The sequence below is a fragment of the Dermacentor albipictus genome, chromosome 9 (genome assembly GCF_038994185.2).
Source record: "Dermacentor albipictus isolate Rhodes 1998 colony chromosome 9, USDA_Dalb.pri_finalv2, whole genome shotgun sequence".
NCBI lineage: Eukaryota > Metazoa > Arthropoda > Arachnida > Ixodida > Ixodidae > Dermacentor > Dermacentor albipictus.
Genome location: NC_091829.1, coordinates 34,680,316 through 34,693,553, shown reverse-complemented (window position 1 = coordinate 34,693,553; position 13,238 = coordinate 34,680,316). Strand labels below are relative to the sequence as shown.

The window sequence follows — 13,238 nt, the reverse complement described above, 5'->3', positions numbered from 1 at the left end:
AAACAATAATCGTCATCTGCCTTTCTTGCGTTTCCTCTCTTGAAAACTCGGCGCTCACTACTTTCCTGTCGAGAATGCTGTGTCAATTAAGTCGATAACGTGGAAGCCGTTCGCGACTATGAAGTACTGGGCTCGCAGCATTAAAGAAAGGAAATGCGAGCAAGACAGATGACGATTATTGTTTGGGGACAAAATACAACCCAAAGTGTGTAGACTTTTTTTAGAGTGTATCTCTCTCTCGTAACTCAATTCTAGCAAGGCACATTGAACAACTCGAAGAAGTAGAGGGAAGAGATTCGCGCAGGCAAAATGACAAAGTATACTTGGTCAGAAAACATATGATCACTGTACACTTACATGTAAATTGTCTTATAATATGTTATTCCGTGCTTCTGTGCTGTATTGGCACACATGTCATAAATGGTCATAGACCTAGCTTCTCCTAAAGGTGCCAAATGATCAATATTTCATCAACCAGCTGCATATGGCCATTGGGCACGATGGCGAGTAGGATGACAAAGGGCATGTTCCTAGCTGTATCCATGTCAGTATTTTAATGCAGAAATCAGTGTGCTATATGTCAACACAGTTGCCTGCATAGATGAAATGAATTCTGTGCATCAAAGGCAGTCCTGTTAAACATTCCCTGACTGGATCAATAGAAACAGAGACTCGTCACTTAATCATAGAGAAGGCAAGTAAATTTAGTAATTAAGCATAATGAGTAGAGGAGGTCCTGATCTTTTCAAACAGAGGCAGGCAGGCATAGGGAAGCACTATGGGAAAATAAATAGCTTTCGTTTATACAAGAATACTATAAGGTTCTGTGCAAACTAGATGCATGCATGGGAATGCCATGATGATGACTGTTTCAATGTTACACATTTCTAGGTGAGCCAAAAAGCAACTTGACAATGCATCTGGCAATCAGTTTGTAGTAGTGGATCTTAGAGTTTGGCAAGTTGGATTATGTTCATCATAGTTAAACAGCATGACAGGCAAAATAAAGGAGAAAGAGCAAAGGTTTACTCGATACGAATGCCAACTCACAATTAATTCCAGGAAAGAATTTACATATATGGCTGCTCTGCAACAAAAAAAAAATGGCAGTTTCACTGAAAGTGCAAAGCATTGACAGCAATAGCAAGGTTCAGCGTTGCACTTGGGACCCTTCTTGCTTGAGGCCTCTACTCTGGGATTCAACCACAGGGATGCTTGTCCACAGTCCAGGAATTTTTTATGAAGTCCCACCAAATGTCCTGTTTATATATACAGCAGTCTTGAATGGTTAGTATTTGTGGTTATAACTTGGAATAATCCGCCCATTTTCTTGCAAATCCATTCTAGGTATAAGCCACAAGTTGAATGGGCAAAGCGACAATGACAACTCTTCAAACAGTGTTCAAACTATACACAGGTGCTACATATTGGCATGATGCAGCATACAAGGCGACTTCTGTTGGGTAGAAGGAACAATGCCTTCGCAGCTATGAAACGTTGATCTCTTGCATGCAGGACATTTTTAGCATGTTCTATTCCACCTTATGAGTTAAGGGGCCGTGGCCTAGTTGGTAGAGTGTCAGACTGCTGTATTAGTCTTTTGTTTGGATTCAGCCACCGAGCAATCTTATGTTTATTCATTATATACTTCTATATATCCCGAACATCACGCCGACGCTGACAGTGCAGTTATGACTGTAGTGTCTATATAGTTGGTACTGCAATAAAACAAATGTGAGGAGGAAGACGTGAACAATGTCTGTTAAAACAAAAGGTGATTGGGTTTGCCCATACCAACAGCTTCGAGGATATTTTACTGATTGCAAATAACTAAACTATTCATCAGTCAGAGCTAGTGGAGGCTGGCTAACAAACTTTTTTGCACTTTCTAATATGGAAATCTTTTATAATTTGCCCAAATTTTTAGCCTGTTGTGCTGTTTAAATGCAATATTTTGTCTGTCCCTACTGAGAGAGAGAGAGACACACACACACACAAAAGGGGAAATAAAGGAGGGAGGTTAGCCAGTGTAAGTACTGGCTGGCTACCCTGCGCTGGGGTAGGGGGTAAAGGGAATAAAAGGTAAAAGAGAAAAAAATTGAGAAAAACTCACGCAATAATGTGATGATGTGCACTACAACATTCAAAGACAGTCCCTACTAAAATTGTCAAAGGAGTATTGACAAGCTTTTTAATATAACTATTATATGCTTGCTATATGATTTGATGAGTAAGTGTGGGCACAATAATCACGAACAGGAAGTGTAAATGCTCCAACAATATGAATAATTACACCAGTGCTAATTGTGATACACGAGTCACACCATTACTTCAAAGTGAGTGCCAAAATATTCACAATATTGCCACAGCTATTTCCGTAAAATCAGGTGGCCAAAAATGCTTTGCAACCTAGCCAAGCAGGAGAAAAGAAAATTAGGAAAGACAGTACTCAGGTGCTAATGCGGGTACATCAATTAGCACTGATATTCTGTTGTATAACGATTACTGCTATTAGCTGTAATCATTGCAGAACTTAAGAATAGCTATAGACAGCCCTTTTTTATCAACATTTCAGCAGCATCATGCTTTCCCACATCAACACAGCAAAGTCAAGTACTTGGGAAAGAGTTGTGACTTTGCTATGTAAGGAGAAAGAAGCCTATGCAATCCAGAATGATGTACTCAACACACTCTCAATAGTAAAAAATATTTTCTATCGAAATTTTTGCTGAGTACAATTAAGACAGAGGGTGGACTCCACTTCAAAGTATGTCCTGTACAATTATTTTCATAGACCACAACATTTAAAAACACTGAACAACTCAGAGCAGTTGACAGAAGGGCTGGAATTGTGCTGAAAAAAATGCTATTATGATTTATGAGAATTCGTCATAAATCGAATGAAAACTTTATGCACAAAATCATATATGTTTATTAGATGTCATTCCGTGTTTCCCGCACTGGCGTTTCCGTGTTTCCTGCACTGGCGTGCAAGTCATAAAGGCGATCATATACCTTCCCATAAATGCGCCGAATGATAAATATTTCGTCGACCAGTGCCTGTGTGACCATTTGCACAAAGGCGAGCAGGATCACAAAAACCAGGCAAGTTCCCGTTATGATGGTGACGTTTTCCCGCATATATCGATGTGCTGCATCGACGCAGTTGCCAGTGTAGATGGTGAACCATGCGTCATAGTCGGTCCTGTTCAACACGCCCCGACCACAGCTCAAATTCACCACCTGCAATTCCAATTGCATCTTGTTGAGAACAAGGCTTGGACATTTTAAGAACTAACAGTGTCAATAAGGTTCGGGCTCAGTGAATCAAACTGTACTAACATCTACTTCATACTTTAAGTGGGCATGTTGTAGGTGTACTGACATAGCATTTCTGCCGTTTCTTCTGAAGCACAACTTCCTTTTTGCAAGCTCTCCCAGACTTTGCTTGCCACGGCTTCTGCCGCTGTCATTGTACACATCTGTGTACATCCATCTGTGCTATCCCTACACATATGCTGGTCACCGGCTGTATTCTCTGTGGAATTGAGCAATGAAACAACAAATCCTACCTAACAATCTGAAATACAGCAAATATATGACATCAAATGCATCTTTTTTTAAAAAAACTGAACTAGTTTTTTTGGATATTTCTCTCGTTTTTTTTTTTCAACTGGGGGACTATCTGGCCTCATTTGCATGCATACTTGGCATGCAGTTGGCATTGGCATGCATTTGCATACATGCCAATGCCAACTAGCTTTTGCACATAAACATGCTCTAGCATGAGAGCTTTGTGGTGTATGGAGGTTTAGATGCTGTGGCTGGTGGTGGTGCTTGGTTGCATTTCTCTGCTACCTTGACTGATGATCGCAGGATGCATTCGTCACCAAAGTCCGCTGCACATCTCTTATAGTTATACGCTGTTTCATCTTGCTGGCTCAACACAGCTTCGCTTAGACAGAATCCCGCAATGCATAGGATCTGCATGACTTTCTTTCTTTCCCCAACATGTGGCTGTCAATAATAATTAGCCTTAAAGGGGACCTGAACCACCCTTCGAGCTTGGTGAAAAAAAACACAGTCCGCACATAGCATATGCTGCTGAAAACATCTCAGCCAAATCTTGCAGTCGTGCACAGCACATGGGTCTCACAAGCAGAATGCAAAGTCACTTTTCTCTCAAATGCGCTCTTTTCAACCGAAGCCTGCCTCTGACCCTTTTCTGGACGCTTTATTCGTATGGGGAAGCATTCCGTGGTGGCTGGCCCTGTCCTCATCTCCCAATTCCTCAACTCCATTACCCTTAATAAGCCGATGAGACATCCTTCTTTCAATAAAGCCGTGCCGTACCATATTATCTTGTAATGTAGCAAATTCCCATATGCGGCTGCTATTGACCAATAGCTGACATCAATCAAGAAGGGTGTTTGAATCGCTTTGCTTCTTCTTACTGTTACTGCGTAAATTTATTGACACAGTTTAATAAACAGGCTGAAGTAAATCTGCTTTCGAATTTCAATAATAATAACATACTTCCGGATGAAGCCGACTATCGTGTGCTCACGCTCAGCCATGGCTGTCCGTATAGGAATTAAACTTAGGCTACCCTGCTTATAGATCTCATAGCAGTCGGGTCTAGCTAATTTTGACTAGTTTTTAACCCTCGGTTAGCCTCTAACCCTGCAAAACTTAAGGCCAGACCACACGCACGCTTGCCAGCATGTACTCACTCCCGGTCGTTCCTGGTTAGACACCTTGGAAGACTTTGCTTCGTAATGAGCTATGGGTAGCACTTTGAAATGCGCAAGTTGGATGTGGCTACTATTCGTTGGTCAAGCTGGTGCAGGACAAAGCTGGTCCACACTGCGTAGCACAGCCAGACAGGAGCATATGAGCATGAGCAGACACTCTAGCCTTGTTGCGCACAAAGCAAACACTGCAGTTGCATGTAGCTGCGGGCTGCTACGTAGCGTAGATACCGTGGTCGCTGCAAGGTGCCGCGACAAGTCCACTGGCTGGTTGCACTGTGGCTCGCTAAGGAGAACCATGTTTGGCGCTGGAGTATCGTAGGTGACAAAATCAAAAATAGTGGCATCTATGTAAACATCCAAAATCAAACTTGAACTGCATGTCACAGTGATGTTCAGAAGGTGGAGCGTTGTGAGCACACCCTGCTCCACCAAAGCCTTTGCAGCGCAAATAGTTGGACAAGGAGCGGAAGCATCGCGAACGGTATGTTTGATTGGCAATAACTCCGCTCCTGCTAAATGCATTGAAGAACTTTTTGCAGTATTTCTGAAATAGTCTAATTTAACTTTAAATGCATTTATCGACTTCTATAAAAAGTGGTTCAGGGCATCTTTAACGAATTATCATGTATGGATTTTTAAAAAAATAGCCAAACTGTGTATTTTTTATGTTCAAGTAATATGAAGTCACCTTTTTATTATGTGTGGTTGTGTACTACTCGCTATAAAAATAAATACTACAACAGACATCACTGGGAGGCAGTTCAATCTTTTCCCATTGGAAGTGCCAATGCCATTCTAAATTTGTCATTTGCTCACTAGAAAAGCTCTGTTCTAAGTGACAATGGCACCATGGACACTTTGGAGTACTAAGCTGTAGTTCTAGTTTAGCTGAAAAGGACAGTAAAGGCAAACATACACAAGCAATTTATGGTGTCAGATTACATTCCTAGAAGGCTGGTAAAGTAAGCTTGTGCAGAGGGGCAACTTGGTTACAGAGACAACTGAGGCTGAGGCACCTATACAGTTCAAGAATTCCAAGCCATCTGCGAAAGGAAGCACCCTTACACAGAAGGCACCACTGATCTCAGAAGACAGCTCTGCCAAGCACTATCACCTGATTTGAGGATCTCACAGATCACACTCTCGCAAACAGCATCAATAGACTGGTGCGACTAGTTCTTAGCGGGCTCTTCTGTAGGAAAATCAGTAAAATTCTGCAATCTCTCTTATGTTGAATGGAATAACATAATTAACCTTATATTATCAGTGGTGGATGACTACAATTTTCCATTTATATTAAGCGGGACATGCAAAACATACATAAGCAGTTACCCTATTTTAACAGTGGTAGTGCCAACAGCCCTGTTCATAATACCCTCGCTTCTAAAAAATTTGCTTTTGGTAATGTCTTGGCTATCTAGAGCATTAAATTTTTACATTAAAGGAGTACTGACACAAAATTTTGAAGTGGAGATAACGCGTGAAATTAATTTATGCGGGTACACACACATCGTCTGTAATATCAACGCGAATATGGCTTAGAACATATTTAAAATCAGTTTTCAAGTATGTGCGCGCAGCCAACCTCGTGACATCAACATCAAGGAAGGATTGTAAACAACTGCAAAAATGCTATGTCACAAATTTTCATTGGCTGCCATGCTGCTTGCATGTGCTCTTCTTAGTTTCTGCTTGTTGTGATACGCTCTTTGTGTTGCTGCAACTTCACAATTAATCGCCACTTTTTGTCATGTCCGCAGATTTCTCGCATTATCAGCTTGACTGCACTACACTGACCACGCACAAAATGCGAGTACAGCACAATGCTGCTTATACAGCGAGTTGTTGACTTGTGCCGAACACATTCAGGGGTGGGAACAGCGATGCATTGTTTTCCCCACGATAGCTTTCACTGGAAGAAATGGACACGCTATTGTTAAATACCGTGCAGGCCACAAGGTTCGACGCCGATTCGTCATGTCTTTCCAATGAACATGGTCAATGCGAGGGTCTTGAGGTTCGTCCTCGCTGTCGCCAGCCACGATATCCAAGTCGCTGCTTTCTAGTGGGAGGAATCGAAAGTGATTGGCCATATCTAATACAGTGGTAAATCCCGCCTGTAGGAACTCGTCGCTGCTGGACAACGAAAACGACAACGGCGATGGTCATAGCAAAACAGGTGCGGGCATAGCAGACGAACTAGCAACACGAAGCTCGCGTGCCAGCGTGAGCATTGATATGCACGTCAGAGCATACGTCAGAGGTTTTTGTGATCACGTGCCAAGCTGTGTTTACATTCCTTCTCTGGCCTATTCTGTTGCTCTCTGAAACCAAAACTTGGACTGAGCAAGACTCCAAATAACTACTTGTCGTGCTCTGAAGTAAATGAGGTTTCGTGTCAAGATTACTGGGTCATTTGCTACCTAATAAAGCCAAAGAAACCAAATCGAAATTTTTTGTGTCAGTACTCCTTTAGTGTGAATTATCAGTGTCTCTAATGTGTACTTTCTGTACCCTTTGAAAAGTATTACCGGCTCGCTGATGCAATAAATACTGAACTAGACAAAGCCCTTGCACACCTCTAGAGTGCTGTTTCGCCTGCAGCAGGAGTAAGGTACTGAGCAGCGCTCACTGCTGGGATTTGTTCGTGAGCAGTTGAAATACATGTTGCCGTTCCAGTCCCGGAAACTTCTCTGCGACAGCCCGCAGCACTGCAGGTCCTCCTGTAAGAGAGAACAACTGATATAAGGCTGCAGCTATTCATAACTAAATGTGAATTACACTAAAACCCTTGGACCTTCTGCCAGCTGCATGCCACAACTTCTGGAGTGATCCAGTTTCGGGCATTAGGCTTTATTCTGGAAGGTTTGGGTTTGCTAAATTTGTCCAGAGTGAGTAGAGTAGACACTTGAGGATTCAGGTTACTCCTCGCTAGCTCCAAAATGACCAGTGGTTTTCATTATCATCACACCATATGATAAAAGAGGAATAACACGGGGAAGGCAGAAGATGGAAATTCAAGACGATGAGCAAATCAAGAACAAGGTAAAATAAGGAGCCAACGTTTCGACAAATGGACTTATCGCCTTGAAAAAGACAAACCCACTTGTCGAAATGTTGGCTTCTTCTGCTTTTACCTTATTCGCGTTTTGTTCATCGTACATGATAAAAGAGGAAGACAAACACCAACCATAAATGTTTTAATAATGTTAATGTTTCATCCCCAACACTGGAGCTTTCACAGAACTCCACACAACAGCCGTAATATTGTAGTGTGAACCAAAATTAGTGAACATTAAAGAAAAATTTGGAAGCACTGGTTGGTATGCACTTATGACTTGCATGTCTAGATGTGCATCACCCTTGTTTATGGCATGCAAAACTAGCTTACAAAATGCAAGTATGAATTGTCTAAAACATACTAGGACCCCGTTGATACGCTACTGGGCTTTACAAGTTCCAAAACCATACACTTCCAACAGCAGGGGGGGAATGCTAAAAATACCCTGTTTGGAATATGCGGATAAGATATTTTAGGATAACAGATTTGTTCACTTTTTTTTTTCGAAAGATATTAGCAAGGTAGCATACCTTTAATTGATATGGCTGTCATTTTGTGTCTGCTATGCTGAGCATGATGCTCTTTAATTATTGCACTGAAAGGGATCACTGGACAGTTTCCAACAGCTTTACCTAGCATGTGCTAGTTCAAAGCCTGAGCACTCATTCAAAATGTGATTCCAATACACTTTTTGCTATTTCAAATACTACAGCAGATCTCTTTCATCTGTTCAATTGCTGTTTGGAATGCTATGCTACAACCCGTTCATCCTGCCTGAATGGAGTCGATGAGGTGCTGCAAGTCGGGGCTGTCCCGGTAGTGCATGACGAGGTGTGTGCTCAACGTGTTGCGGAGCATGCGCTTCAGCTGCGCGGGCAGCGAGAACACCAGCAGGCCCAGGATGAGGCTGAGCAGCAGCAGGGCAGTGATGAGCGAAGAGTAGGCATTCAGCAGGCAGGTGTTCTCGCGCAGTGCCCCGACGCAGCCGCAGAAGGAGAGCAACACCAGCAGCGTGCCCACCAGCATCACCGTCACCTCCACATGCACCACCAGCTGACTGCGCACGTTCACAATATGGAGGCTCTCTTATCGATGTGAAAGCGTCAAATGGTCTGCTGAGCGAAAAAGTTAGCATCTGTAGCAGCAAAACAGCACCTAAAGTCCCATTGGCTGCGACGCCACGTCACGAGCACGCATCAACAGAGCGGGATGGGCAAATCGCAACACTTGCTGCTGCATTAGCATGCCATGTATAGTGTGAGGGGAGAGGGCATCGGTGTGATGCCACACCACCCTCGCTTTCGGAAGCTGGAACACGGTCCATATCTCACTCTCTCACCCCCACTGGGCTTAGCTGCTGTGAGCACCTGCAAGCCTTGCTCACCACTGCTGCTTCCTCGGTCTCTCATTGCGCAGGACATCAGTGGCATGCAACGTTGGCGCCACAAGCTGCTACTGCTTGCTGGCTCAGGCAGCACATACCAATGTGGTACATTACTCGCAGTGCAAAACTCAAAGTACTGCCCAGTGGCATTCAACTGGGTATTAATGCTTTTGCATTCACAACTCATAAGTTCTTAAGTGTCCTCGAATTTTTTCATTGACTCTCATGATGTGACATAGAATGATTACTAAAAGGCAAGATCAAATAAGTTACTTGCAGGGAAAGTAGCAGACAAAGTTGAAATTTGATTGATTGATTGATTGATTGATTGATTGATTGATTGATTGATTGATTGATTGATTGATTGATTGATTGATTGATTGACGGGAGGTTAATGTGCCAAGCAACACTGGGTGTATTAGAGATGCCATAAACAAGGGCTCCGGATTAATTTTGACAACCTGGTGTTCTTTAATGTGCACATAAATCTAAGTACTCGAGTGCTCAGCCACAGAACACAGCTACTGTGGCAGGTTCCCGTCCTGAAGCTCACACCCTAACTCCAGCGCCAGAACGTCAACATGACTTTACAAATTTTAACATATCTTTAGGTTCAGTCCTTGATTCCTTTATTATGCAATCTAATCCTTGTTTATGAATAAAACTAGTCCTGATAGACGTCAAAACATGTGACGTAGAGCTAGTGCAGGAAAGTCAAGCTCATGTCACCACCTGTCTTTTGCTTTCCCATCTTTTCCGGCTTACCAAGTCATCTCTCAACACGAGGCTGACATTTCTGATAATCCAGAAACATAATTTACTCATCTGGTTTAGGTTAAACATTTCTTGCTAGTCTGCCTTTAAATAAAAATAAGTCTAGGTTTACGCACACTCACTTCACAGTGAAAACACCTTTTTTTTCACATTTTATTATACCGCCTTCATGTTGACAGTGCACACAAAACTCGGAAAGAACCTTGCTAAATTAATGTTTTTCTCTAACCAACCCAGCCGGCAGTGTAATCAAATTATACATTACTTCTGTGAAAAAGAACATAACTTGCAATAAAATAGCATTTTGTACAATGAAGTGAAGATTCAGCTCCCATGTCGGAATGTGTTATAAAATTTTAAAGGTCAAGTAAAAGAAGTCAAGCCTAAGGACAGCATCACGGATGTATGCACACAGTGTTCACTGGTTCTTTAGATGCTGTTGCAACGATCAAGAGCTACACTGGCATAATAAAGTCGGCACACGGCTAACAAATGAGGTATGGGCTTAGCTTCCGTTTCCAACCTGTAGATGTTGAGAACAGCTTCCGAGGATTCAGGAACACTGGCCTGCAATGACGTGCCTATGTAGGCATACAGGCCGCCAACAAAAAGGACGAGGCCAAGGACCCAGAGAACACAGTTCATGATGATGAGTGGGTAGCGCACAAAAGGGTTCACGTCCAGGTTGAGCATTGCTGCCTCAGTGCCAATGACATCGGATGATGTTGCAACAGCACGTGTTGGAGAGCTCGTGGCACCAAGATCTGCACAATATGACAAGGCAGCAAACCTAATCAAACTTTATTCCAACATTTAGGATGTTGAGGGCCGTGATCAAAAAGCCGCTACATGGGCTTGACTAGGACCACAACCCAGTACAAATCGCAGGGACAGGCAAATACAGCAATTTAAAGATGGATTTGAGACAACAAGAAATTAAAGGAAAAAAAGGAATTGCACATAATAAACCAAACAGTAATCTCAGACTTACTGTGAGTGACATGACATATTGTGACATATGGATCCTTTATCAGAAACTCCCAAGGCAACGATGCATGAACAGATGTACAGCCTTCACCATAAGAACCAAAACCACTCGGGGCAAGAGCACTGCCGAGTCCTAGCTGGGCTATTTCATGTTGCACCCAAGGAACTTCTGACATTGTAAAACTTCAGAGCATGATGACAAGAGTTCCCCTTTCTCCACAGAGCTTTCAAGCACTATGCTGCAGGAGTATACTGCAGGAAGCAAACAAGACACATTGGAGACAGCCATAGTCACCTGTGAAATGGCTTTGCTTCTTTTGGCAAAGGCTGTGCACGTCATTAGAAAGCATTTCTCACTAGAACATAAAGTGGTATGTTTATTTGTGCAAGTGACAAAATACTAATGTCATGGTGAACTGCAGCCTAAAATCAGCTTTCTGTGCACAGTGTCATCAGACTTTCATTTTATGAAGCATTTGGTCGTGGTTTCTTTTGAATTTTATTACCTGCCAGCAGCAAGAACATCCCAAAGCAGCAGGAATGCAATTCACTGTATATTAGTGACAAACCTCTTCATGGGTGTTTTTTCTTACGTGCCTAGGTAGGTTATATGCGTCACTGATGGGAAGGGCTGAGCTGCTTGCAACTGTGATGCTGTTCTTCACATCCAAGAGCAGAACTGCTGTTCACCATCTCTATAACTGCAGAGGTAAACCCTCCTCACTTCCCCCTCAGGTTTTTTACCTACCTCACCCATGTGCAATGCCATGTACTCATGGGCCTCAACGTACCATTAAATGTCCTTCCAAATTATTCTATCCTCATAGTATGGTGTTGACAAATGACCACACACCAAACAGACAGAAACGTGCCCTACAAACTTGAAACACTAATATGCGAGCACGGCTGCAATGGACCAGCTGTAATCGTCCAAAACAGCAATGTAAAATTATAACAATGAGCCAAACTCATCCAAAGCACAAGTGGCACGAGATATGACCTGCAAAACTATGCATAGCATGCATTTCCTTTTTTCCGCCCGTCAAAACAACACAGAACCAACCTTTTGTCTGGGTGGCAACAGAGGCATAGTGGACAGGCTCCAGTTTCTCTGAAGTGGACACGAATTTCAGTTCCTCGGCTCCATCAACGTCTTTGAGGAAAAAACGCGCCTTGGCCAATTCCTTCTGCATGGAATAGCACAGTGCATAGTTGACAGAGGTTTGGGTAATCAGCACTTAAAAATAACTAATATCATGGTCCGTCGCCCTTAGCTGAAAGAAACCTCCGAGATATGTGCACATCCTAGTGCTTATGCAAATTTATGCACGGCAAACAGCTGCTTTACCCTTCAATCCTTTGCTACCTTATGTAATGTGTGCAATATTATGTGCAATATTGTAGAAAACCTCATCAATCCTGTGAGATTGTATGTGTGAGGTGCTTTATGGTGTTCTATTGTATACTAATATATTTTAATATAGTTAGTTTTGCAGCTATGCATATTAGCTCTCTTAAGCTTGAAAGATGTAGCAAAGAATTACAATGGCAGCCACATGCCTGTAGTAAAAAATATCTCTAAACTTTCAAAGGCACTACTAAGGGTAAACACCGTTGGTGCGGGGTGACACCTTCTAGAGCTGTACTACATTCAAAGTAGACCTCTGCAAGCCCTACACCGGTGAGGCATTCGGTCATAGTACTCCACATTGTAAATGTAATGCAAGACATAATCTGACAAGTGGGAATACTGCAAACAGGCCTCGAGCTTTGGCGCTCCTTTAGTCAAATTATCGCTGCTAAAGAAAATATGTAATTAAGAAGACAGACAGTATATTTGAGGCATTCAACGAATACGAGAAAGTCTCACAAGGCTGCAGTGAAAGCAGAGAAGCTGTTAGGTCTAGCCTATTTTGATTACACCCTATGCCAGCAGTGCTGGCACTCTGATCCTAAACCAACACATAATTCCGACACATGAGAAAACAAACAAACAGAGATGTAGGAAGAGGGGCCTTAAACCTCCGTGGTTGGGGCAAATGCACTTTCACGAGTCCCTCTGACTACAAGCTGGCCTTGGTGCCGAGAACAAGCAGCTCTTCTTTTTCTTCTTTGGAACAGTGTGGCACATGCTACCAGCCCATGAAAGAACAAATGCACCTAAAATGTTTCGATACAAGTTCACATGCAAGCTAATGCCATTTCAATCCTTGTCCATTATTTTTAACCGGCATATGATTGTACATTCAGAGCACTAAGATGTTGTTTGTCAAACAGT

The 13,238-nt window shown here is 42.6% G+C and overlaps 1 protein-coding gene across 1 annotated transcript; it reads right to left on the bottom strand.

Moving 5' to 3' along the window:
* Positions 1–2,893: 2,893 nt before the first annotated feature.
* On the bottom strand, positions 2,894–13,067 carry LOC135906535 (tetraspanin-33-like). The gene is made up of 6 exons (XM_065437987.2): positions 12,983–13,067; positions 12,024–12,147; positions 10,497–10,737; positions 8,590–8,872; positions 7,334–7,477; positions 2,894–3,243 (listed from the first exon to the last, which is right to left on the bottom strand). The coding sequence occupies exons 3-6, from the start codon at positions 10,664–10,666 to the stop codon at positions 2,935–2,937; spliced, it is 906 nt and encodes a 301-aa protein (XP_065294059.2). The 5' UTR covers positions 10,667–10,737; positions 12,024–12,147; positions 12,983–13,067; the 3' UTR covers positions 2,894–2,934.
* Positions 13,068–13,238: the final 171 nt, after the last annotated feature.